Below are 26,995 nucleotides of genomic sequence, written 5' to 3'. Positions count from 1 at the left end.
CTGAAGTCATTTCTATGTTAATGAGTCTCCTTGTGAGATAATGCAGGCGGCAAAGGCCTCGGACACACACACACACACACACACACACACACAGACACACACACACACACACACAGGCAGAGCTAGTGAGAAGGATGATAGGACCTGTCACTGCTTCCTCTGTTGATCTGTTCATGCAATTATTTAATTATAAACTGTAATCCCTCTCTCTCCCTCCACTTTTCCCCCTCTCTGTTTGTTTTCAATCACTTTAATTCTTCTGTTTCTCCCTCTCTCTCTTTCATTTGTAGTCTGTCCGACAAACTCCAATTCAAAACAGCCCGTTGCCCTGTCAATCAGCACATCATACACCCCATCTTTAAATTATTTACAGCTGAAGAGTCAAGCCGTGGAACTGCCAGGTAGGTATTAAAGCCGCTGCACTGTATGAGATTAACACCTCGCTACTTCCTCAAAATACCAATACATCCCTGCTTCAATTAGAGCATCTGTCTTTCTATTTCCTCCTTTACAAACATGCAGATGTTTCTTGTACACATGTATATTTGAAAACCTACTTTTTATATAGGGAATTTTCAAAGTTGGAAACTTTCAATGGGAATTTATAGGAATAAATGGGAATAAACAGGAATAAACCTTCAAGCAAGAACAGTTGAATATCTCTGATATTCCTCAATCACATGCACATAGCACACTGCTTACTGCAGGGCTATTGAGACCACGCCCCCTATATGCCCTGACAGCCTGACACAGAGCCATCCTCAACAAAGCTGTGACAGTGACACTGAGGAGGAAGATTCGGGTTTGGATGTTGAGGAAGTGGACATGGAGGATGTTGATGAGACCCAGGAAGATCCCATTGCCTGAAAGGGTTTAGACCTGCTTTTCCTATAATTGATGTTTGTTTGTGAAAGGAAGACGTAAAAAGCTAACAGTGAATAAACATACCTAAATAAAGGTTAGAGTGGAGGAAACATGCAGTTATTCATCCCTGCAGTCCCCTCATCCAATCATCTGTATTGGTCTCCAGGGAGAACCTCAGGCTTCCATTCATTGCTGTTTAAACAGGCAACACAATGAGCTTTAAAACAGCCCGACCTGCTCAGCCGCCTGCGGCAAAAACACGCACATACACACAGAAGACGCCAAGACGCGCTCATATGTGAACGAGCTTATACACAACAATGTCACGTAAACGCAAGAACGTGCACACACACTCACTCGTGCGTCCTCGTGCACACATACGCACTCCTGCATGTGAAGTGAAGTGTGAACCTCAGACCGCCTTCTGTGGGAGCCTCGCTGGAGTGGAATCATTAAAAACGGTCCGTGGCTCTTTAAGTGGCGTCTCTGCTTCTCTCTCGGGCGCGATTCTTCATGCATCGCTTGCCAATCTCTCTCTCTCTTCCCTTTCTCTCTCTCCCTCACTCCCTCTCTCTCTCTTCTAACTAATCAGCGCGGTGCAGGGGCTGCTGGCGCGGCACAGGCGGAGCAGAGAGGCAAACAGAAGGGAGAATATAACGCTCTGCTCCCAGTCAGCGTCTTACATTCAGCACCATGGACAGCTCAACAGCATGTCCTTTATGCATTCAGCACCACGGACAGCTCCACAGTACGTCCTGTATGCATTCAGCCATATGGACAGCTCCACAGCATGTCCTGTATGCATTCAGCACCATGGACAGCTCCATAGCATGTCCTGTATGCATTCAGCACCACGGACAGCTCCACAGCATGTCCTGTATGCATTCAGCACAATGGACAGCTTCACAGCACGTCCTGTATGCATTCAGCACCATGGACAGCTCCACAGCATGTCCTGTATGCATTCAGCCCAATGGACAGCTCCACAGCATGTCCTGTATGCATTCAGCACCACGGACAGCTCAAAATCATGTCCTGTATGCATTCAGCACCACGGACAGCTCCACAGCATGTCCTGCATGCCTTCAGCCCAATGGACAGCTCCACAGCATGTCCTGTATGCATTCAGCACAATGGACAGCTCCACAGCATGTCCTGTATGCATTCAGCACAATGGACAGCTCCACAGCATGTCCTGTATGCATTCAGCCCAATGGACAGCTCCACAGCATGTCCTGTATGCATTCAGCCCAATGGACAGCTCCACAGCATGTCCTGTATGCATTCAGCACCATGGACAGCTCAACAGCATGTCCTGTATGCATTCAGCACCATGGACAGCTCCACAGCACGTCCTGTATGCATTCAGCACCATGGACAGCTCAACAGCATGTCCTGTATGCATTCAGCCCAATGGACAGCTCCACAGCATGTCCTGTATGCATTCAGCCCAATGGACAGCTCCACAGCATGTCCTGTATGCATTCAGCACCACGGACAGCTCAAAATCATGTCCTGTATGCATTCAGCACCACGGACAGCTCAACAGCATGTCCTGCATGCCTTCAGCCCAATGGACAGCTCCACAGCATGTCCTGTATGCATTCAGCACAATGGACAGCTCCACAGCATGTCCTGTATGCATTCAGCACCACGGACAGCTCCACAGCATGTCCTGCATGCCTTCAGCCCAATGGACAGCTCCACAGCATGTCCTGTATGCATTCAACCCAATGGACAGTTCTACAGCATGTCCTGTATGCATTCAGCACCATGGACAGCTCAACAGCATGTCCTGTATGCATTCAGCACCATGGACAGCTCCACAGCACGTCCTGTATGCATTCAGCACCATGGACAGCTCAACAGCATGTCCTGTATGCATTCAGCCCAATGGACAGCTCCACAGCACGTCCTGTATGCATTCAGCACCATGGACAGCTCCACAGCACGTCCTGTATGCATTCAGCCCAATGGACAGCTCCACAGCATGTCCTGCATGCCTTCAGCCCAATGGACAGCTCCACAGCATGTCCTGTATGCATTCAGCCCAATGGACAGTTCCACAGCATGTCCTGTATGCATTCAGCACCATGGACAGCTCAACAGCATGTCCTGTATGCATTCAGCACCATGGACAGCTCCACAGCACGTCCTGTATGCATTCAGCACCACGGACAGCTCCACAGCATGTCCTGTATGCATTCAGCCCAATGGACAGCTCCACAGCACGTCCTGTATGCATTCAGCACCATGGTCAGCTCCACAGCACATACTGTATGCATTCAGCACTATGGACAGCCCCACAGCATGTCCTGTATGCATTCAGCACTATGGACAGCTCCACAGCATGTCCTGTATGCATTCAGCCCAATGGACAGCTCCACAGCACGTCCTGGGTTGCATTCAGCACAATGGACAGCTCCACAGCATGTCCTGTATGCATTCAACACCAATGGACCACTCCACAGCACGTCCTGGGTTGCATTCAGCACCATGGACAGCTCCACAGCACGTCCTGTATGCATTCAGCAATATGGACAGCTCCACAGCATGTCCTGTATGCATTCAGCACCACGGACAGCTCCACAGCATGTCCTGTATGCATTCAGCACCACGGACAGCTCCACAGCATGTCCTGTATGCATTCAGCCCAATGGACAGCTCCACAGCATGTCCTGCATGCATTCAGCCCAATGGACAGCTCCACAGCATGTCCTGTATGCATTCAGCACCACGGACAGCTCCACAGCATGTCCTGTATGCATTCAGCCCAATGGACAGCTCCACAGCACGTCCTGTATGCATTCAGCACCATGGTCAGCTCCACAGCACATACTGTATGCATTCAGCACTATGGACAGCCCCACAGCATGTCCTGTATGCATTCAGCACTATGGACAGCTCCACAGCATGTCCTGTATGCATTCAGCCCAATGGACAGCTCCACAGAACGTCCTGGGTTGCATTCAGCACCATGGACAGCTCCACAGCATGTCCTGTATGCATTCAGCACCAATGGACCATTCCACAGCACGTCCTGGGTTGCATTCAGCACCATGGACAGCTCCACAGCACGTCCTGTATGCATTCAGCCATATGGACAGCTCCACAGCATGTCCTGTATGCATTCAGCACCACGGACAGCTCCACAGCACGTCCTGGGGTCTATTCAGCACCATGGACAGCTCCACAGCATGTCCTGTATGCATTCAGCACCACGGACAGCTCCACAGCACGTCCTGGGGTCTATTCAGCACCATGGACAGCTCTCCAGGCGCACAGAGGCCTCTCTTTAAGTGCAAATCTGATGAACTAATTACACTTCAGCAGATTAAATCAAGGAATTTAAAGAGTTTGAACACAGGAAACATTCTCAGAGCGGCACTGCTGAGCTCTGACAGTTACAGTCCCTCATCTCAGGCGTCAGAAACATTGAAATGAGCCTCTGATGGTGTGAAACTGTGAGTCTTTGATGTTTCAGAAAGTGTAACTCTACATATTATCTCCTCTCCCAAGCAGAGCCCGTCATGCTTTATACTGACGGTGCTGCGGTGGTGGGCGGGACATGAAGCAGTGGCCGCCCCTGATTGGCTCCACATGCTTGCTGTCAGCACAGAGTCCAGTCCGAGTAGAGCAGTGTGGCTCTGGGCGGAGTTCGAGGAGACGCGCGGTTAGTTTTAGTTTGTGTTGGTTGGACCGAGAGGAGGAGGAGGAGGAGGAAGACTACGAGAGGGAGGAGGAGAGGGGGGTGGAGGAGGAGGAGGCGACGGCTGTCATTTTTTTCATTTGTACCAACGGGCACGTTTCTCGGGAGCAAATCCAGGCGGGTGGAGCTGTCCTACAGGCTCCGTCAGCAGGCGTCTCATCGGACCCTGAGTCCGGGTTGGAGGGGCTGAACTCCGGCTGTGAAAAAGACAAGAAGACGTTCTGTCTCTGGATGAGCAGGCTGATTAAACACCCGTGCGTCTCCACTGCAGATCATATGTAAGAGAGCTGCATTTATAATCTCTGGGTTCTCTTCTGTGGACATCGAGGAGGAAGGAAAACACATGTGAGTGAGTCAACAGCTGGAGGAGAGGGAACACGACGGACACATCAAGTCTGGGCTTTAAACATGCCTCCATTCAGTCAGTGATTTAGCTGGAGACAGAAGCAGAGCAGCATCCTGAACGACCTCCTCCTGCGCTGCTGAGACACAGACTGTCCAAGGAGATCTTTCACCGGGCAACACATCCAGCGGTGAGTGAGGGGGGGCGATGCTTGAGTAGAACCACATCAGGAACCTTTCCCTCGACCTGTGCTGCGCGCTAACATCAAACAGACTCTCCTTTTTTGTTGTTGTTTTAAAGATGGAGTCCCTCCACACAGAAGACCCCGGCTGTTAATGGTTAACACATTAATAAGGGGACTGTTTTTTGGAAGGGAATAGGAGGGGAGGAAGGAAGGCTAGATAGAGAGAGAGAGAGAGAGGGGGGAGCGAGGAAGAAGAAGAAAGGGAAGGATCTGTGGTGAGTGGTGGATAAGGCGGCTCAGCCCGGGACTCATACATGGAAGAAGGGGAGGAGAGGAGGAAGGGGGCTGCGCCGTGACTCTCCGCTCTGACCGGGCAGTGTCAGGCAGTCTGGGTCCAACCGGTGGTCGTGAAACCCCCCGGTGTGTGCGTGTTTGGATGAGGGTGGTGTTGGTGGTGGTGGTGAAAACCGGTTTTTGATGCGCGAGAAAGTGACGCGCCGCCCTCCCACCTCAACCCAACGGACACGCTAACCAAGTACTCCCTATAAAACCTCCACCTCCTCCACCTGTGCTGCTGCTCCTTCTGTCTTTATTTATCTGACATGGCTCTCCCCTGAACCCCTCCTCTGTGTCGGCCAAGTCTCGCGGGATATTAAGGACATTAGAGGGAGAAGAATCTGAAGTAGCCAAAGAGACTAAGTCAAACAGGAGCCGCCTATATGAAGATGCTGATGTGTGACCGCGGCGTCCAGATGCTGGTGACGACGGTGGGCGCGTTCGCCGCCTTCAGCCTCATGACCATCGCCGTGGGGACCGACTACTGGCTGTACTCGCGCGGGGTCTGCCGCGTGAAGAACAGCGGGGACAACGACACGAGCCGCAAGAACGAGGAGGTGATGACGCACTCCGGCCTCTGGCGAACCTGCTGTCTGGAAGGTACGTGATCAGTCTGACTGACTGGCTGTCTGTCTCTCTGTGTGTTTGTGTGTGTGTGTGTGTGTGTGTGTGTGTGTGTGTGCGTACGAGTAGTGTGCACACGTCTCTCTCTCTCTCTCTCTCCCCCTCTCTCGCTCTCTCTCTCTCTCTATGTTTGTGTACCTGTCTGTTTAACACTCTCTGTTTTCCATGTGTTCCTTTTTCTTTTCTTCACACCCTCACACACACACATTTTATTTCCTAGTGTCTGTCTGACACCAGAAGAACAGTGGCTGTGTGCCCAGTGTGTGTGTGCCCAGTGTGTGTGTGCCCAGTGTGTGTAAGAGAGTATTTTTATTTCATTTATTTATTTACTGAGTTGGGACAATGCACATTAATCAACATTAATGCATTGAGAACAAGCGGCAACCTCCAGTCTAAAAATATGAGTCCAATGCAGAAGTGCTAAAAACTGCAGTTCATCGAGTGTCCACTAGTGGCTGGCTCCGGAAGTACCGGAAACCACATACACACCAATTCAAAGGAGACAATCTTTACAGCAGAAATAAACATGTTAACAGCCTGGTACAAAAGACCAGTGTAGTCTGGATAGCTCATTTCTCTGTCGGCACACACTGTGAGGGAGTGAATTTTTTCATAACGTGGTAATTTCAGAGATATTGAGATCACAAGTCTTCCAATGAGAGGCACAGCTAGCTTGATTGACAGGCAGGAACACTGCAGCTGTTGGCTAGGAGGCTCAAAGCCCCGCCTCTTTACGTCACAATCGCTCAACAGCAGCAATATGGCTGCCGGCGATGATTGGCCTCAAAACAGCGCTTCAGAAACAGATGGGTGACGTCACGGATACTACTTCAGACAAATCAGGACTAACAAAACACAGACAGACAAATCAAGACTGACAAAACACAGGCAGACAAATCAAGACTGACAAAACACAGGCAGACAATATCAAGACTAACAAAACACAGGCAGACAAATCAAGACTGACAAAACACAGGCAGACAAAATCAAGACTAACAAAACACAGGCAGACAAATCAAGACTAACAAAACACAGGCAGACAAATCAAGACTAACAAAACACAGACAGACAAATCAAGACTGACAAAACACAGGCAGACAAATCAAGACTGACAAAACACAGGAAGACAATATCAAGACTAACAAAACACAGGCAGACAAAATCAAGACTAACAAAACACAGGCAGACAAATCAAGACTAACAAAACACAGACAGACAAATCAAGACTGACAAAACACAGGCAGACAAATCAAGACTGACAAAACACAGGCAGACAATATCAAGACTAACAAAACACAGGCAGACAAAATCAAGACTAACAAAACACAGGCAGACAAATCAAGACTGACAAAACACAGGCAGACAAAATCAAGACTAACAAAACACAGGCAGACAAATCAAGACTAACAAAACACAGGCAGACAAATCAAGACTGACAAAACACAGGCAGACAATATCAAGTCTAACAAAACACAGGCAGACAATATCAAGACTAACAAAACACAGGCAGACAATATCAAGACTAACAAAACACAGGCAGACAATATCAAGACTAACAAAACACAGGCAGACAATATCAAGACTTACAAAACACAGGCAGACAAAATCAAGACTAACAAAACACAGCCAGACAAATAAAGACTAGTAGTAGTTGTCACAGTTTCTGATGTGTGATGGTAACTTGTTCCAGGAATGTGCTCCTCTTACAGATCCACCATCTGACTGGATTTAGTCCTACACCTAGGTACACTACAGTCTCCTCTGGTTAGAGCTCTAGCTCTCTGTATCCTATAATCCCCCCCAAACACAATTCCTTGGAAGCTGTCCTTCCCTGAGTTCACAGTTGCCTCTGTTCCTCTGCAACACAATAAAATAGAATATTAATTAATGTGATGTTGTTGTCAACACACTACATAGCTGAAGGCACAAATAAAGCACTAACAGGCACAAACACGGGCAGCTGGCAGCGTTATCAGTCAGTGCAACACTAACAAGTACCTGGAGCTGCACTCTGTTTCTGGGAACTCTCATGCGCAGTGTTGTTAAGAATTGTCCCTTTAATTCTGGAGCCATCTTGCAGTTAAAGCCAGAAGACACAAGTTTAGTGGAGCGTGGTGAGGCCGAGGTTAGAGCGAGTGTTTGGCGATCACTAACAGTTCAGAGAGACCGTCGATTTCTGCAAAAGCAACAGAATACACCCTGATTGAAGTCACTAATGCAAGTAGAGGCAAATGTCCGTTCAAGATTACAGCGTGTGTAAAGGAAATCCTTGTCTTTCTGTCCTCTACACATGAATATGGTTTGAATTGAATAAACACCGAGCAGCTGCGGCTCAGTGATACAATCGGTGGTCTCTCAAAGGAAGGTTGGAGGTTCACATGCTCAAGTGTCCTCAGACAAGACACTTAACCCCAAACTGCCCCCCGTGGCAGTGCCAGCTTTACATAACAGCCTCTGCCATCAGTGTGTGAATGGGTGAATGTGACATGTAATGTAAAAGCGCGTTACCCAGGGGTCTATTCTAGGACTCAGATTAACGTCACTGTCTTGAATTAGCCCAGAGAAATAAGAGTCTCCATCTTGAGAATGTAAATCCAGCTACATGGAACAGGTGTGGAGGGTGGTGCTGAGACAAGAAACATACATCAGGCTCCACAGGTGTGAGTGTAGCCTCGTCTGTCTGACTGTAAATTGAATTATAGAGGCAAATCACAACTAAAGTCATCTCATAACAATTACAGAGCCGGTCTAGATCAGACAGTATCTTGTGATATCATGTACAAAGACCAGACATTGATCCACCAATCACCTGGCGACAGAAACCTCCAGCAGGACCAGACTCATGGGTGCACAGCCGGCTCTGACTGCATGCTTTTTTAACTCTCTCTGTTCCCAGAGCTGGAGTCTAACAGCTGGAGAAGCTGAAATGTAAACCTGGACACAGATATAGGTTAATGGGGCAGGGATAATTTAAGCAGTTACATAACACAAGATAAACAAGATGAATTTAACTCCAGATTATTTTCATTGTTCAGCAGTTAAAGCTTTGTTCAAAGCAGCACACTCAGAGCCTGGGGTTCGACTTGGCCTGAGGCTGCATGCCGATATCTGTCCATCCAAACACTCCCCAATGGATTCATTAATCTGATTGAAATGTGTTTTTTAATGTGAGAGAAATATGAAGCCCCTTTCCTCCACATCATGCACCCCAATAAAAGGCTGCAGACTTCCCAGCAGCAGTCCATGAGACCCGCTCTGTGTTCTGTTCGATCTAAAAGACTGCTGGAAAGCACTGTCATGTCAGAGCTTCCTGTCTCGGTGGACGCCTCTCTCTCGCTGCAGCATCGACGGCAGACTTATTAAACTGACGATCTCAATCTGCTTTTGCTCATTAAGCACAGAAATACTTGTTTAATTGAAGAGCTTAGGATTGACAGGCGGTTTAAGCGGAGCAGAGTCTGACTGAGTGAAAAGAGATGTTCAGTGAAACAATGTGATTAACAACATCCTGCTCGTCTCTAAGATTCAAATGTGAAGCCGTTGTTAGCACATTTAGATTTCTGGATTCTAACAGGATGTGGAAACGTGGCTCTTCTTTGAAAAGGCTCAGGCTATGATCGAGCACGTGATCGTGTCTCAGTGATTATGGAGGGTATGGAGGTGTTTCATATATCGGCGTTTGTGTGTTTGTTCATCTTTCTTTTTGCATCTTTGAAATAAAAACACTCATTGCAATAATCTTATAGATTCAGAACAGATGACAAGATTAATATCTGTCTGCACAAAGACAACCCCAGCTGTCAGATGCACAAGCCTTACACATACTAAGTAACATGATGCTGTTTATGATGATGTTAGCTGATCAACAACAACAACTGGACCCCAAGAATTACATGCAACAAGTAGGCGTGGCACGAAAACTCCTCATGTTGAACAATTGCTACTCTCTGATCAATATTTAAATGATGCAAATGTCACATTAAGACCATTTTATTTAAAGGAAACCAGGAGACAGAGTCAGGGGTGGCATGTGGCAAAGGGGCCGCAGGTTAGAATCAAGCCAGGGCCGCCCCTGTGTGAGGATTATAGCCTCAATGCATGGAGCGCACCACTTAACCACAAGGCCAAACTGCTGCCCCCGTTTTGGCAAACATTTATAAGTTTGGGAAACGTAGAGTAACCCGGGACTTCCAAAAGACCTGTGTCTGGATCCGTGCTCTCTCGTCCCCACCGATTGCGTGTTCATAGCAGGGAGCAGGACCGCCGGAGAGCTGGAGTCATATGACCGAGGTTTTCTCCTCCTCCTCTCCTCCTCCATGTTGTCTTTCTGGTCCTCTGAAAACCTCTGACCTGTTGACTCCAGGCCTGGCTCCGCTCATCATGACTTTGGTTTGTTGTTGTAGTTAAGTGAAATACGATCTGGTGATAACACAGAGTGTTTTATTCTGAAAATTAACCGGATGTTTTCATTTTGTTTTGGTGAAACCTGACTTCCTGTCCCGCTCCATCTGCTCTGTTGAGATTGATGCGTCGTGCTCCGGCATCCGGCACAAATAGAAGTGTTGTGCAGCTGGAATGCAACAGAGCGGATCCAGAGGAAGTTAACACATGAATAGACTAGAATAGAAACCTATCACCGGTGCAATTTGGCCGTAACTCACGATATGACGCACAAACGTTTGCTATGTGACACAGGGGTCATGTGAGCATGGAGGTGCATTCCTGGGATGCATGGTTATTGATTTCCTGCATCCTTTGGGATCTGAATGCATCAGAGACGTGGACGCATACAGAGAAACATCACTTGTAGCTCATTATGATTATTGAATGTATAGGTGGCTTGCTTGTTGCTACCTAACAGGATGAAACCAGTCTCAATGTTCACTGTGAACTCTTGCTGAGGCCCCGTCTGCACACGGCTAGTATTACCTAATGATCTCTAGTAATTTGTAATAACAGGAGAGCTTCTATTTGATCTTAGTACCGTGCAAATCTGCAATATCATCCGCCTGTTCCATATTTTACCTCATAAAAGGTCATGAGCTTGTTGATGTCCAGTGCAGAGTGACATCTCTGTGAATGGGGACCGCGTTGTGTTTATTCTGGATGGATTTCCGTCTCTGCGCCTCGTCCCTGCCGAGGATTCTGTCGGCTGCACTGACAATTATAAGTGAACGTTTTGACAGCGTTTTGGGTGCAAATTCAGGTTACACAGCAGGGAGGCAGGTTCACAGAGAGAGCAGAGTCAGATCCATCAGAGCAGTGACGTCTCCTAATGATTGGATGGATGACACGCATGGTAGCAAAACAGGAAAGACGTAAAGTGGTGACCTATTGATCGAAAGGAAAGGAGGGATGTTTAGAGATCATGTCTGGAGATATTTGAGTATAATGAAGGTAAATACGGACGCTGTGTGGAGGTCAATCAGTCCCTTTAAATCACGGCTTAAGACAACAAACATGTCTGCTTCATTATTTAATGCTTAAAGTCATCGGTCAGTAATCTGTGCTTTCTTTAACATCGTTCATTAAACCTGAAAACATAACTCACTGTAAACGCTTTGACTTTCATCCTCTGAAAACACTCTGCATTGGGAACTTTGTTTTCAATTACCATAAAAAAGAAACATTGCCTGAAGTAGAAGCATGTGTGTGTGTGTGTGTGTGTGTGTGTGTGTGTGTGTGTGTGTGTGTGTGTGTGTGTGTGTGTGTGTGTGTGTGTGTGTGTTTGTGTGTGTGTGTTGTGCATGTGCGTGTGTGTGTGATGCAGCCAGACATAACCATCTCATTCTGGGGGGCATAGAAGGCTATTACAGGGCCAGATGGCACAGGTATAAGCTTTATTGAACACACACACTCTCTCATTTACATACACACACATACACACACACACATACACACAAACACACACACACATAAACACACACACACACACACACACACAGACCTATAATTGAATGAATAAATAGACAAATTCTAGGATATTCCCAAGCCACCAAATAAGCACAGCTGCAGGAGCAGCACGCCAAGTTAACACAATGTCAGCACAATGTCAGGACATGCACACAGACACATGCACACGCACATGCAGGCTCACATGAAACACTAACTCATGCTCATACACACACACACACACTCTCTCTCTCACACACACACACACAGTGAATTAGTTCTCTTTTCTCATTTGGCCCATCTTATCCCCCTTTGCTCCATCCATGTCCCTGGTTGTCACGGTTTCATAATTCATAAACGCCTCACAAAGTGACAGGAAATGGATGTCTCTGACTCGTCATGTGGCTCGACATCAGAGAGCAGCTGAGAGAGAGAGGGATGGAACAGCAGAGAGGGGGATGAGGAACATCATGTATGCAGGGTTCTTGCAGGAACACGTATGGAGCATGTAGAGAGCAGTGATGCGTACGGACTGTTCGGCGTATATCATGCAGCTATTTACAGAAGTCTCTTCACGGGGGAGGACATACACGCTGATAATCAACCTTTGAGAATACCAAGATTGCTTTTGCATGACATCATTTATAGATGAGGCTGAAGTTACAAAGGTTTACATTTTTATTTCATGTGGTTCAACTGAGTTTCATAGAAGGTAGAAACTGAAGAATGGTATTGTTTTATGAAAAATGTATGCTCATGATAAGTTTGATGCCAGCTACACGTTTCTAGAGAATTAGGGTTAGGGTTACCGAGTCATGTTTAGGGTTGTGTTGCATCAACTCTTCTTTCAACAACACATTTAAAAATGGAGTTTGGAAAGTGACATGTCGTCCCTTTCTTCCCTGATAGAGGATTTCAGATCAGAGTCTCTGCTGTTGAATTTTTCGTTTCATGATGGTGACATTTAAATGGAGTGACGCCTGCAAAAACTAAACTACAACAGCATGGCTCAGTAGTAGAAGAGTCCACTTCAGCACCTGGACTCTTCTACTACTGAGCCATGCTGTTGTAATCATGCAGAATGTAGTTTCTGCAGGCGTCACTCCATTTAAGCAAAGATATTACACCTGAATGCATTTCATCCAACCTAGCCAACTGGATTTCAACATGTACACTATATTGCCAAAAGTATTCACTCACCCATCCACATAATTGAAATCAGATGTTCCAATCACTTCCATGGCCACAGGTGTATAAAATCAAGCATGCAGACTGTTTCTACAAACATGTGTGAAAGAATGGGTCTCCCTCAGGAGCTCAGTGAATTCCAGCGTGGTGCTGTGATAGGATGATACCTGTGCAACAAGTCCAGTCATGAAATTTCCTCACTCCTAAATATTCCACAGTCAACTGTCAGTCAGTGGTGTTATAACAAATGGGAGCAATTGGGAACGCGACAGGAACTCAGCCACGGGGTCAGCGGATGGTGAGGCGCATAGTGCGCAGAGGTCGCCAACTTTCTGCAGAGTCAATCTGCAAACTTCATGTGGCCTTCAGATTAGCTCAGGAACAATGCATAGAGAGCTTCATGGAAGGGGTTTCCATGGCCGAGCAGCTGAAGCCATACATCATCAAGTGCAATGCAAATCGCCGGCAATGTATTGTATTTCCTAATTTGAAGGCTTTTAATATAATTACACAAGAATATATCAACTGGAATCAGCACTATATAACAACAGACATGACAGCAGAGAAAAAAGAACCACAGATACATTTAACTATTACTCCAAATCAAATTTGAAAAAGGCTCAAAGAAAAAGGGTAACGGAAAAAATATAAATGTTTGCTTTTTATCTTTTCAATCAGGTCACAGATCACACAGCTGTGGGAACAAATCTCTTTAAAAATTGCATTAACTAAGAGAAAAGAAAGGAGACCCACCGCCATCGAAAGCCCAAAACCCACACACTTGATTGTGTTCACTTTTAAAGAGTGTAAACGGCGATTACTACGGATTCCCAATGAAACAAAAGCTGCACATCAAAAGCTAAGATATCAAGTCTTTTAAAAAAGGTACAATCCGACAGGTTGAATACATATTTAATCCAGTCTTTGTTATTACCATAATTATTCTACCTGAAATAATATTTACTCTTATAAAAATAATACTGGAGTATTAAACACGAGAATTGGGAAAATTAAAAACAAGGAAAACGGTGCTTCAAATTAAAAGTCAACAGATTGAATTTACAGGAAAAGTGTTGAGTTTTTAATGTGATGTTCATGACACTCCCAGGTATAAATCACTCGTTAACATCAGGTCTAAATGGTGTTAATTGTTACAGTGAAGTGCATTTTAATAAGTCCACTTTGTTGTGATGTCACCGAGCCTCCTCTGTTAACTCGCCGCTTGTTTGTTGTTAGGTTTGGATTTCTTGCATGCAGCAAATCTGTTGTTGTGTGCCTGTGCAGGTGCACCACGGTGTTAAGCTCCTACTGTGATAAATGAGCATGAAAGAGCGAGGAAATGAGAAGAGAAGGAAGAGGAGAGGGGGGGGTGCAGAAGGATGGAGACACAGCATGAATGAAGAGAGAGCAGAATGAGCATAGGAGGAGCAGGGGAGGGTGGTGGTGGTGTTTGGAAAGTGATGGATGAGCTGTGCATGGCCTCTGTTTCAGGTGAATCTCTGGGGAGTGTTTGACCGCGCCAGGGATCTAAATGATCACCTGGTAATAGAGAGAGGGAACAGGGTTTTAAACGCAGATGGGGGCAGGAACGATCACCCAGGTGGCCTCAGGAGGACGGGAAGAGGGGAGAGGGAGGTGTGGGGAGCAGAAGAAAGCGTGGACGAGGGGTTAATAAGGGGAGAATAAATGAACAGGGCACAGACTGAAACACTACATGACTAAAAGTATGTGGACACCTCCGTCTCGGTTTGCTCTGCAGGGAGATTTCTATGCTAGTCATATCTCCAGCTTCCAGTCCCCCTACGTTCCCTGCTTGTGTGTGCACAGGAAAACATGGCGTCTGAATCTGAGTGTATGATGTTGAAGTTGTTGCTGATAAACCTTCAGCAGCAGGTGATCAGACTGCAGTTATTGCAAACAAGGAAAGAGAGGAGACATCAGAAGAGTTGGAGTGTACGGCCACTGAATCAGGACGGTGGCAGAGATACCGGAAGTGTTGCAAATGCAGAAATAAGATGTCACCCAGCGGACCAATCACAGAGCTTCTGGTCTGAGTTGTTTCAACATGTAGTTACATTTTTGAGGAGGTGCATGTCACGTTACTTACATGGGCTTCTGGGCTGTACAGGCCTGCGTATAACTTCAGCAGCAGGAGATTTTGTGCCCGTTAAACCTGTGAGAATGAAACAAAAACACAACGTCTTATTCTCAAAGCAATCTGTGTTTCTGTTTCATTTGAATGAGCTGCTTTAGCTGGCTTACTCTGAGGATGAAGCTTTGTTATAAACAATGAAATTAATGACATGAATCAACTTGGGGGTCCCCTCCCGAGTCAGCTGATCATCTGTAAGTTGACAGATTTGATCTCGGTCAGGATGAGAGCGCACAGTGCAGCTCTGTGCTGCAGAAAGTAGAGATGCTAACAGCTCATCCCTTCAATAAGACGCAAAACAAGAGCAAACTGCATGGAACTGCAAAACTTGTGGGCGTGGATGCACTTGAAGACCATTACAATAACAGGCTTTGTGAAACTGACTTTAAGACATAGCCAAGACCAAAACCCAGCTCCCAAACCTCAAGTCCCAGTCCTGTCTTGAGTCCAAAGTGTTCCAGATTGAGTCGAGTACAAGTCACTGAAAAATCTGATATATTATGACTAAACATAAAGAAGAAATGGTTTTAGAAGTAGAGACTAATACACTAAAATGTGTATAAATAAACAAGAAAGGGAATAGTTAATAAATAAGTAAATAAAAGATAAAACATGACTAGTTAAGACAATAAAGAAGCATAAAATAGGTTATTACATAATACAAATGCAAGAGTTAAAACAATACAATATTAGAATAAATATAAAGTGACATTAAAATGATAAATTAAAAGAAGTTATGGCAAAGGCTACATGAAAGCCGGACTAAATATACAGGTCTTTAAAAGTCTCAATATTCCTGACTCCTCTCAGATCCTCCGGCAGGCTGCAGGATTCCAAGTTAAGTCCCCATTACCAGAGTTGGAGTCAAAGTCAAGACCCGCTACCTGAGTCTGAGTTCAAGTCATGTGCCTCACATTAAGCCCTGTTGGGTTGACTTGGAATTAGGTCAATCAGCAAAAAGCTGCAGGCCCCCCTCAGATTGTAGTCCTGGAACACCATGCACATGCAGTGTTTGTGGTTCCATGTTAGTCTGGCGAGGTGGATTGGCTGGACGCCAAATTGAAAGTGTGAGGAGAGAAGACGAGGGAGGAACTGGAAGAGGATCAGTGGATGTTTAGTCAATGAAAATGAAGAGAACAAGGTAAAATGAGGCGATGAGAAGATCTGAAACAGGAACAAAGAAATGTTTTGGATAAGGAGCGAGGAGAGACAACATGGCCGTTTGAGGAAGAACAGATTGAGAGAAAAGGGGGGAGAAAGAAAGGAGAGGAGGGGAAGAGGTGTGCAACCAAGCAGAACCTGTCCCGTTCTCTTTCATCAGCCATCACTGTGGAAACTAGCCTCTTCCTCTCTTCCTCCCTCCCTCCCCCCTACCTCTTTTCCCTCTCTCACATCTTCCTTCTTCCTTTGCCTGGAAAGAGGTAATCAGAGAGAGCGAGCGAGGTAGGTAAAGGGTGGGAGAGAGAGAGGGAGAGAGAGGAAGAGGCACAGTCACCCACACTGAGCTGTCAGAGGCGCTCTGAGGAAACAAGCAGTCCAATTTGCTCTGCTTTTCAACTTCCCTTTCCTCTCCCTCCTCTTCCTCCTCTCCACAAAGTGCTTTATATTCTCGGTGTGTTTGTGAGGCCGGGTTTGGAGAGGCCACTCGTATGCAGCATTTGGACGACACATGGACTGATTAGGGACAGCTCTCCGAGGAACAAGGCTGTCTGCTCCACAATATCTGCAGCTCTGGTTCTGAGTTTAAGCTCTGTGAAAAGCTAACGATTCAACTTCACTGAGAGCGACCGCTTCTCCACCAAACACAGAGGAGAGGAAGAAGATTAGATGGTGTCGTTTTGAATCAGACTCCTACCGACCATAAACAGTCCTAACTACAGGTGCACAGAAACCAGTTCCTCTCCTGACACAGACTCAATATGTAGAGTTGAGTATCTGTGAAACCTGCAGGATTAAAAAACTACAGATTATTTGAGGTTAAAATATTAGCAGCAGTGTTAGAGACTGTGACCCGTGTTGAATTCTGATCTTTATAAACTCCAAAGATGACATCATTTCCATTTCTACCAAACTGGGTCCTCAAGTTTTATAGTTTTCTGCACACGTGCTCACTGAACCGGGCTGTGCACTGCATCCAAAGACTGTTTTATAAATGGACATAGCCTCTGTGACGTAGAAGCTTATAGATTTGAAGCCTGTCGTAGGCAGTCGCTGTATTGGAAATGCTGACTCAACCTAACAAGGTGCAAAGCGGGGCTGTGGCCTCCTCGCTAACAGCTACAGTGTCCCCGCCTGTCAGTCAAGTCAGCCACGCCCTTATTTGGGCATAACTCGTAATCTTATTATCTTCAAAACTAATAGTACAGTGTGTGCCGATGTAGAAATTAGCTATTCAGACTAGAACTGATTTTGAACCAGACTGTAAACATGTTTATTTCTGCTGTAAAGATCGTCTTTTTGAATGGGTGTGTGTGTGGTTTCTGGTGTTTCTGCAGCCAGCCTCTAGTGGACGCTCTAGGAACTGCAGTTTTTCCACTTGACATCCAGAGGTTGCCGCTCGTGTGCTACTCTATTCCTGTAACCCTCTAAACATGTCCAGGCTGAAACCTACACCTGACAATAGTTCCAGTTGTTACATCCTTTCTCTTCTTCTGAGCAGTTTGATGCTTTCACACTTCGTACTTAAACTGAACAGCTCAACTTGTTGGTCCAAGGTTCATTAGTATCATCACTATCATCTCTCTCTCTCTCTTCATCTCCCTCTATCCCTCTCTCCAACACGGTCTCAGCAGATGTGTGTCTAACATGAGTCTGGTCCTGCTGGAGGTTTCTGCCTGTTAAAGGAAGTTTGTCCTTGCCACTGTAACTTGCTAAATGCTGCAAAGTGCTCTGCTCATGGTGGATTAAGATGAGATCAGACTGAGTCCTGTCTGGAAGATGGGACTGGATCTGATCTTGGTGTTGGGTCTTTGTTGATAATAGAACATAGAGTACGGTCTAGACCGGCTCTGTTTGGATACGTTTTTTATGAAATACAGAATCATTATATTTGCATTGGGTCATGGCGTTAGTTCGTACATGCATTAGAGTAATACTAAAGGGTTTGTCAGAGCAGGAGTTCTCAATAGTTTCTGTTATGACACCTCATCTCTGGAAGCATGCTAGAGAAGGCACCCCATGTACAGAGTCCTCATCCCACTGATCGTTGGTTTGATTCCCGGTCCTTGGTGCATGTCAGTCCCCCTCTCTTTCCTCTCTAGTCCACAAAAAGTAAAGAGCGAGAGTGAAACTGAAAGCAGGAGCTTTTTTAAAACCTCTCACTTAGATCGTTGCTTCAGCAGCCTTCACCTAATTTCCCCCGACCCGTCACAAACGTCTCCTCCTGCTCTGATCTCGTATATCCACCTCAGTGTTTGCTGACATCAGAGCACTCTCGCTTTGTTACGGTGACCTCAGGAGTCTGGGTCTTTCTGGGCCGTGTAATTTTATGTTGATTTATGGTGTTGACCTGTAACTCTCCTGTACAGAGCGTGTGTATGTGTGTGTATCTGTGTGTGTGTGTGTGTGTGTGGGAGCGGGCAAGGACACACAGCTGACACCTCATGGCCAGCTCTGCTAAATTGTTGAGGCATCTGGAACATTGTGTTTTTCTGTGTTTCGCTCCTTTTTACCCTTGATTTGAGGCACTATTTGTTTCTGGTGGAATAATTTAACTGCTCAGTATGCAGCTGCAGCTCTGCTCTCTCCACCTGTCTTATCTCCTCTGCTGTGTGATCTCACTGAAAACATTACCACATCCAAACCTATACTCCAGGTAACCACTAGATGAAGTTTGCAGCATAATTAACCGGAACGAGAGAAACTAGCCGGTTTATTTTTCTGCTTTAAGAGCCGCTCTGAGTAACTCGTTCATTCTCATGTAGGGTGAATTGTTTGGCCTGGTGTGCCCGGTGTGTGTGTGTGTGTGTGTGTGTGTGTGTGTGTGTGTGTGTGTGTGTGTGTGTGTGTGTGTGTGTGTGTGTGTGTGTGTGTGTGTGTGTGTGTGTGTGTGTGTGATTCACCGGTTTCTCTTTGATGAGATCATAGGCTGGTTGTGACACTTGACATGAGCCTATGTGACAGCCACTGACTCACTCCCTGATGCAGCGTATAAAGGTAACTGTTCAAAGCTTCAGTGAGAAATATGTGACACGTGCACACCTACCTGTACACACACACACACACACACACACACACACACACACACACTTATGTATGCATGCTGTAGCTGCAGAAGTGGGGCAGTGTGTGTTTGCTGACAGGTATACAAACCCTGTAGACATGTCTCTGTTGTTTTTATGTTTCTATAAGAAGGTGAAAGTTTCCCATCGATGCAGAAATCATCTTCCTTCAGCACCAAGAAAAAAATCACTTGTTTCTTCAAAATGTGGGAAACAAAATGTCAGTAAAGCAAGAAATGAGAAGTCAGTGGTTCTCAAAGTGGGGTCCTGAGACCCCTGGGGGTCCGTTAAATAATTAAAATACATTTCTAATAAATTATAAAATTGTACTGTGTCATTAAAAACAGCATATCCACCATTGTTATGGTACCATTTGGTGGCTGAAGGGATATGTAAGTCTCGCTACTGTTAATTTTCTGAAAGCGTTTAAGATCAATTACTTGAAAAGTCTAAATGCTGTCATGTTGAGTCCACAAGGAATGAAATGACCCTCTGTTTGAAAGTCTACAAGTGGGATTTACATGATTCAAATTAAAGTGTTATCTGTTTATCACTATGGTACAGGTCTGAAGGATTTACAGTGATACGTTTTGCAATACAAATAGTTCCTAAGAGTGCAAATGGTAGTAAGCATGTGCTTCATCTATGTTACAATGGGGGTCCTTGGAAAATGTTCTCACCTGTAAGGAGTCCCTGGCTCTGTAAAGTTTGAGAACCCCTGTGATCAGTAAACCAGTGCTGCATGGTTTTGAGATATTGGGCGATTATAGGGGACAAATTTGCGATTTAAGATTGCAATTTAATAAATGTTATTATGTATACTTACGTGGTTATGAAGCATGCAGGGATTATTGAGTGTTGAAATTTGTATTTCTCAATTTTAAAAAATACATATATATTAATTTAATACATTTTTAAAATATAAAATACAGCTTTTATATAATTTTGAAAACATATATTATCAGTTTAAAAATTTAATTATTATTATTTATTTTTTCTAATATTCCTCCAAGGTGCAAAGACGATGTGGCACTCCTTTGAACATCATCTGTAAAAATTTAAAGTTTGTACCGTCCTGTTCAAAAATAACAGCATCTCTGCAAAGTGCAGACACACACAGTGTGAGTCTTTTTTTTTTAAGTTATATTTTTTGCCTTTATTTTATAGGACAGCTGAAGAGAGACAGGAAATGTGGGGAGTAGAGAGTGGGGGAAGACATGCTGCAAATGGTCGACCGGCCTGGAGTCGAACCAGGACTATGACCTCTATACGTGGGGCACTTAGACGCTAGGCCACCAGCGCCCCAGTGCTAGTCTTTAAATTTAAAAACATTCCCCTGCAGTACTTCTCAGGTGATGATACAGATCGGTCGACTTCAACTTTTGCACGTTTTGCACAACACTTCTTTCTGTTCAACGCCGCTGTACCTGAATCTTAAATACTCCCACACGGCAGACATTGCAATTTCTTTCTGCTGCTAGTTTAGTGTCGCTTGCACCTCACACTCCTGCTCACTGGCATCCATGCTGGTTGCTCTGTGCTCGATTGTCATGTGACCACAGAAACATGCTGCAAATTGTGCTCAGTGACAGCCAACAAATTTCAGCTCCCTCATCAATCAAGAAATGCCCGATCGGCTCTGATCTAATGGCTGAGATCAGGACCGGAACATCCCTCCTGATCACCTTTCTGCAGAACGATCAGAGCACAAGTGGATGATGCAGATTAATATTGACATCATACATGAGTCGACCGTGAGAAAATCAAACCTCTGCTGAGTCTTATTTTAATGTGAATCAGCATTTTCAACCAACAGGCAGAAATCAGAGATGAAGGAGTGAAAGACGAGGATGTTTATCAAAGATGATTTTAATTCATGTGAACATTTGACGGATTATACCTTTAATAAATCCAGATATTCAACGATTTCCAACGTCTTCTTTGTCAATCAGAGTCACAGTCGGAGTTTAGTCACTCTCCCTGCTCTCTGCGTGAGCCGATGAATCAATTTATGAATGAATGTGTGTGTGTGTGAGCGTGTGTGTCTGTGTGTGTGTGTGAATGTGTGTGTGTGAACCTCTTCATATGCAAATAAGCAATTAGCGTGGAGTCGTTCGTTGTTCTTCGCGGGCCTCTATCCTCCCATTTCTCTAATTCTCCTGCGTCGTTTTACCACCAAACCGCTTTCAACCAGCACTTCCTCCTCTCTTCATCCTCCTTCATCTCGCTTTCTCTCCTCTTCCCCTTCATCCCCACACACACACACACACACACACACACCAACACACACACACACACATCTCTCACACACATCCCCTGTGGTGTTGACCATGTGTGAGTGGGACTGAATGATGGGTTGGCATAAAGTGTACACACACATGTACGCCAACAGATGTGTGTGTGTGTGTGTGTGTGTGTGTGTGTGTGTGTGTGTGTGTGTGTGTGTGTGTGTGTGTGTGTGTGTGTGTGTGTGCATGTGTGTGTGTTGGAGGAGGGCTCTTACTAAGGAGGATGACTCACTCTCTGCCTGACACACGGCACACTCGTGGGAGACTGCATCCCAGTCAATACAACGAACACACACACACACACACACACACACACACACACACACACACACACACACACACACACACACACACACACACACACTAAAGGCACACACACACTGATAGAAAGCATGTATATATATAAAAGGCTTTTACTTACATGCATGATTAATGACGTTCATGTATCGGTGTAATGAGCTCGCATGATGTTTGTCTTATAGTGGCTGTGGTCATTCGTGTGTGTGTGTGTGTGTGTGTGTGTGTGTGTGTGTGTGTGTGTGTGTATGTGTGTGTGTGTGTGTGTGTGTGTGTGTGTGTGTGTGTGTAAGGTGTGATAAGGCTTTTCATCTGTGTTTTCCTCTCATGCCCTGAAGGCTCCAGCTCTGTCCAGCATCATCTCTCATCTCTCTCTTTCTATTCCTCTCTGACTCCATCTCTTCTTTCTAACGTTTATTCACATCCTGGGACCGGGTGTGTGTTCACGTGAAGTCCTTTAAGCACCAGCAGCCAAAAACATTAATATAACTCATGCATTAATTTCTAAAAACCTGTCAAAGTCAACGAACATCATCTGGTGGTTTGATAGCGGTCAGTTTTAGCTGTGTGCTCAAAAATCTGACGTCTCTGCACACACTGTTTACTGTTCCTGTTAATCAGCTGCAGGTTCTGTTTCTAAAGATATCATTGCATCCTTCCAGACACTGATGATGATTCATAGACTTCAGTGTTGGATGCAGAGTGACCCTTAGAAGCCGGGGCATTTAAAAAACTAAGAGAGCGCTTTCAGTGACGTCACGTTTTAGTTTCTGAAGAGGTGTTATGAAGTCCAGTGATGATGCGTGGCGTTTGTATGATGTTCTGTGATTGGCCGTACGTTGGAGGGTGGGATGTTTTCTCTTTCTGAACCTAAACTGATCCGCTCTGTTTCTCTCCTCTACAGGAACATTCAGAGGTGTGTGTAAGAAGATCGATCACTTCCCAGAGGACGCAGACTACGAGGCAGATGCTGCTGAATATCTGCTCCGTAAGTCTGAGGCCGACACGAGCACGACATTAATAAACACGCACAACACAATACACCCGACCGGCTCCAGCTAGGAGCCAAGAAGTCAACAGAGAAGAGTTTGCATCACAGCGTACTCATGATTCTACATTCTCAACCTTGCAGCCATTATACTGACATCATACTCCGGGTTGCCAGGTCTGCAGTTTTCCTGCTGCTCTTTGGTAGATGTTTAGTCGGCAGGTTGAGTGAACTTACTCTGATGTCATGTAAATTAATAATAAAAATCCATATCATGAATAAACCACTTTGTTTACGCTCCAATCCAACTGAATCAACATGCAGATCAGGAGGTCAGCTACACATCTACACACTGACACAAACACAACCCTGCCTGAACACCAACAGTCACTGCTGCTGGTGTCCAATGTAAAAGCAGCCTGTTTACACCTGTATACACCTTGTTATGTGTTAAAAATACAGTGCAGCAACATTATCTAGTGTTTCTGTGAAATTAAACACATGCATATGAAGTAAAAATAGCTGATTTATGACGTCTAATAAGGAGGAAGAGGAAAAAGAAAGCACAGGAATCAAAGGGATTCTCTGCACGTGTGATGCTTCACTTCCCTTTGATAACTTAAGGATGTAGATTAATGGTGTAATTATGTAAATATTGCAGTTCATGTGATGATGAGAGCAATAATAGAGTACTTTAAAGGCAATATAAACAATGTGACGGACGTTTTACAGGCTTATTTTGTATTATTGTGGCATTGTGCTTGTTTTGTCAGCCAGACCTGGCAACCCTGATCACAGTTTTAAAGCTGTGTTCCTTCTAAATCAGAAAATTGTAGGAAATTAGAAAAGATGATGTAATGCTGACGCTCCATGTTGCTAATCCATCAAAAATCAGGAGGATTAATAATATTTTTCTGATTTTTTTGTGTTCAACCTGAAAAAAAAAGGAAGATGGCTGCCTTTAAACATGTTGAATTGTAAATGTTTGAAGCTAGATGAGTAAAATCTATAAAAACAGACTCTTATTTACAGAGAAGGGGGTTTCATGACGATGGCGAGCCCGTGAGATCATGTGTGACGTTAGCTCGACAGCCTTACTGAGTAGCTGTAGTATGACGTCAGATTCTCGGCATGTCATGTAAACAACCGCATCAAAAAACAGGATCCCTTACAGCCGACGTGTCAGCCTAATGTCTAAAGTGAAGAATAGATATTAGCCCCTAAATAGAGCGGGTTAAATGGAGAGAACAGAACAAACAGATGAGAAATGAGAGGAGAAGAAAGGAGGCAGCACCTTGTTATTTCTAGAAAGAGTAATAGGACAGGATGAAAAGGAGCCAGAGAGAGAGAGAGAGAGAGAGAGGGAGGAGGAGGAGGAGGAGGGGGTCGGTCTGTTTTCCTCTCACAGTAAACACGGCGTAAAGATGGACGGAGCGAGAAAACAGCAACAAAAAAAGGTCGGGGGGGTTGGAAGGATTCAGCCTGTGCATCTTTTGCGTTGCTCCACTGAACACAGAGCAACATCCCCAGAGGCAGCCAATTACATCTCAGGCCTCAGAGCCGGCCAGCCAATGGGAGGCAGGGACCTAGTGACCACCATTGCACACAGCCCAAGGGTGTGGGCCATGGGGGAGGGGCTTAAACGCTAGGCCACACGACGCCACTGGTCGCTGCAGTCCGACACGCCGAGCCTGAGATGTTTTGAACGGTGAAGATGGGCTCGCAGAGATGTTGAAGGTTTTTGTGACAGGATCCTCAAACATCAGCTTTGTAAGTGGGACGCGGCTCAGCCCTGCGTGACAAGCTGTTTGCAAATATCCTCCAATATGTTATCACATCACTCACACATATGGGCCTCTGACAAGTCTCTCACTCCCACTGTAGCCTCGCTCTCATTCTCATCATCTCTGCGAGTCATTATTTTGCCTCACATATGTGTCAGTGTGACTCTCCATCTGTCTCCGTTTCTCTCAATCTTCTCCCTCTTCATGCATTCCTCCCTCTCTCTCTCTCTCTCTCTCTCTCCCTCGCTCTCTCTCCTCTGAATGCTTTAACATGTACTGGATTCAGACTCAGCCAAGCATGTAGCAGTACATTCAGCCCTGTGAGTGTCTCATGTACAAACTGACATGCTCTTATAGTATCTGCTGCACCGTGGATTTAAAATAGATCTAGAATATTTATGCTCTGACCTGAAGCTTGATGAGGTTTTAAGGGGGTGCACACTCGGGTCAGGTAAAAGCAGCATCCTTTAATGTGAGGTCACATGTACAAAGGTTAAGAGTTATGCTAATATGTCTCATAATCCTCCTTTAAATAGTGTCTATGTTTCAGTTACATCAGGTTTGCACATTTCTTTCTATCTCTGAAGCTGAAACAGCTGCAAGAACATTTTCACTAAGCATGTGCACGTTCAGTCGACTCAACATTAAACATCATCCTCGCTAGTCTGCAGTCGGCCAATCAAATTACTAGTATTGTTATTGTTGTAGGCTGAAGATGTCAATCCAATTTTTGCTCAGAGTAATGGCTGTCACTAACGCTCTAAAGCTCTACTACCTGGATGTAAACAAGCACAGGTGATGATGTCGTCTCGCAGCGTGGCGTGGTTTGTCAGTATGTTGATCTAGTAAATGGAGGTAAAGTTGTATGTAGGCTGTGTCTGGTTAAACGGACATATAACCACTCCACCAGAGACATGATGAACCAGCACAGACATGAGGACGCTAACCTGTTGGTGGTGCTAGCTCTGCTAGTGGTAGCCACACTCTGCAAACCAATTTGGCATTGTTTACCGCAGACTTTGTGTCCCCTCCTTCAGCTGTGTTAAATGAGCTGTGCTCAGTTTGGACTGCTTTCTTATACCCCCTTTTCGACCGAGGCAGTCTCAGGGATGGTTCCAAGCCGGCGCTCAATTGAGAACCGTTTTTTCGTGTTATGACGGCAAGTGAACCGGCTCCTGGCTGGGAAAACCAGTTCCAGAGCGGCTCCAACAGGACAATAGTGTAACACGATAGAAGACCTCTCTGTGTGTTTTTATGATGGTATATTGGTCACACCGGTGTTTAGGACACAGCTCGTTTTATAGATAATAAAAATGTGTACACATAATTTTACAGTAATTTCCAAACTGCCTTTAAACTCATGAGGATGGACTCAAAGGATAAAACATGCTCCCTCTCCAGCTCTCTGTATTCACCAACGCTGAACTAGAAGGGATCCTCATGATAATAACATTTAATATTGACATCTGTCTCTAAATAAGCAAACCACAACCATGACAATTTACAACCATGATGATGCACCATATACATTATGATAAAAAATAATAACATCATTCATCAGTCTGCAGAATCTGAGTTAAAGGTTCATGTAGTCATTGTGTTCCCTCTCTTCTCTGTGTGCAGGAGCCGTGCGAGCCTCCAGCATCTTCCCCATCATGAGTGTGGGTCTGCTGTTTCTGGGAGGGCTCTGTGTGGCCGCCAGCGAGTTCTACCGGAGTCGACACAACGTCATCCTCAGCGCGGGGATCTTCTTTGTGTCGGCAGGTAAGTCTGCCCTCCTTTAACATCACCTGTGTGCGTAGAAGTTCCTGTTTCAATCAGGAGGGGTTGGTTTCTGCTGAAGATCAGATTTGATCCTGATACTTCCCAGCAGCGTGAGCCTGAAATCCACAGGTATATCTTTGATTTAACGGACATTAACGGCTCAAAAGAATGCTAAACCAGCTGCCTCATGATGCAGATTCATAAGAAGTTAAAAGTCATGCTTCGTCAGGTCTTTACATTAAAGGAGAAATGCGCACATTTTCAGATACTCATGGTTTGAATGGAGGTTGGACACCAGAATGACGAGGAAGCTGGAGAGAGAAGATGCAGCCTTTTCCAAAACTGCACCGGTGTTATGGTTT

General features: G+C 45.3%; 1 protein-coding gene and 1 long non-coding RNA gene across 2 annotated transcripts in view; one reads left to right on the top strand and one right to left on the bottom strand.

The window, feature by feature from the left end:
* Positions 1-5,208: 5,208 nt before the first annotated feature.
* Positions 5,209-26,995, top strand: part of cacng3b (calcium channel, voltage-dependent, gamma subunit 3b) — a 28,428-nt gene continuing 6,641 nt past the window's right edge. The window contains exons 1-3 of the mRNA XM_034711276.1: positions 5,209-6,036; positions 23,002-23,085; positions 26,493-26,633. Of these exons, the coding sequence (XP_034567167.1) occupies positions 5,820-6,036; positions 23,002-23,085; positions 26,493-26,633 (442 nt within the window). The 5' untranslated portion in view covers positions 5,209-5,819. The remainder of the gene's footprint in view (positions 6,037-23,001; positions 23,086-26,492; positions 26,634-26,995) is intronic.
* LOC117832232 overlaps positions 15,244-26,995 on the bottom strand; it is a 29,855-nt gene continuing 18,103 nt past the window's right edge. Inside the window, exon 3 of the long non-coding RNA XR_004635170.1 lies at positions 15,244-15,313. This is a non-coding gene — a long non-coding RNA (uncharacterized LOC117832232). The remainder of the gene's footprint in view (positions 15,314-26,995) is intronic.

This window comes from Notolabrus celidotus, chromosome 20, assembly GCF_009762535.1.
Source record: "Notolabrus celidotus isolate fNotCel1 chromosome 20, fNotCel1.pri, whole genome shotgun sequence".
Lineage (NCBI taxonomy): Eukaryota > Metazoa > Chordata > Actinopteri > Labriformes > Labridae > Notolabrus > Notolabrus celidotus.
This window is presented reverse-complemented; position numbering and strand designations above follow the sequence as displayed.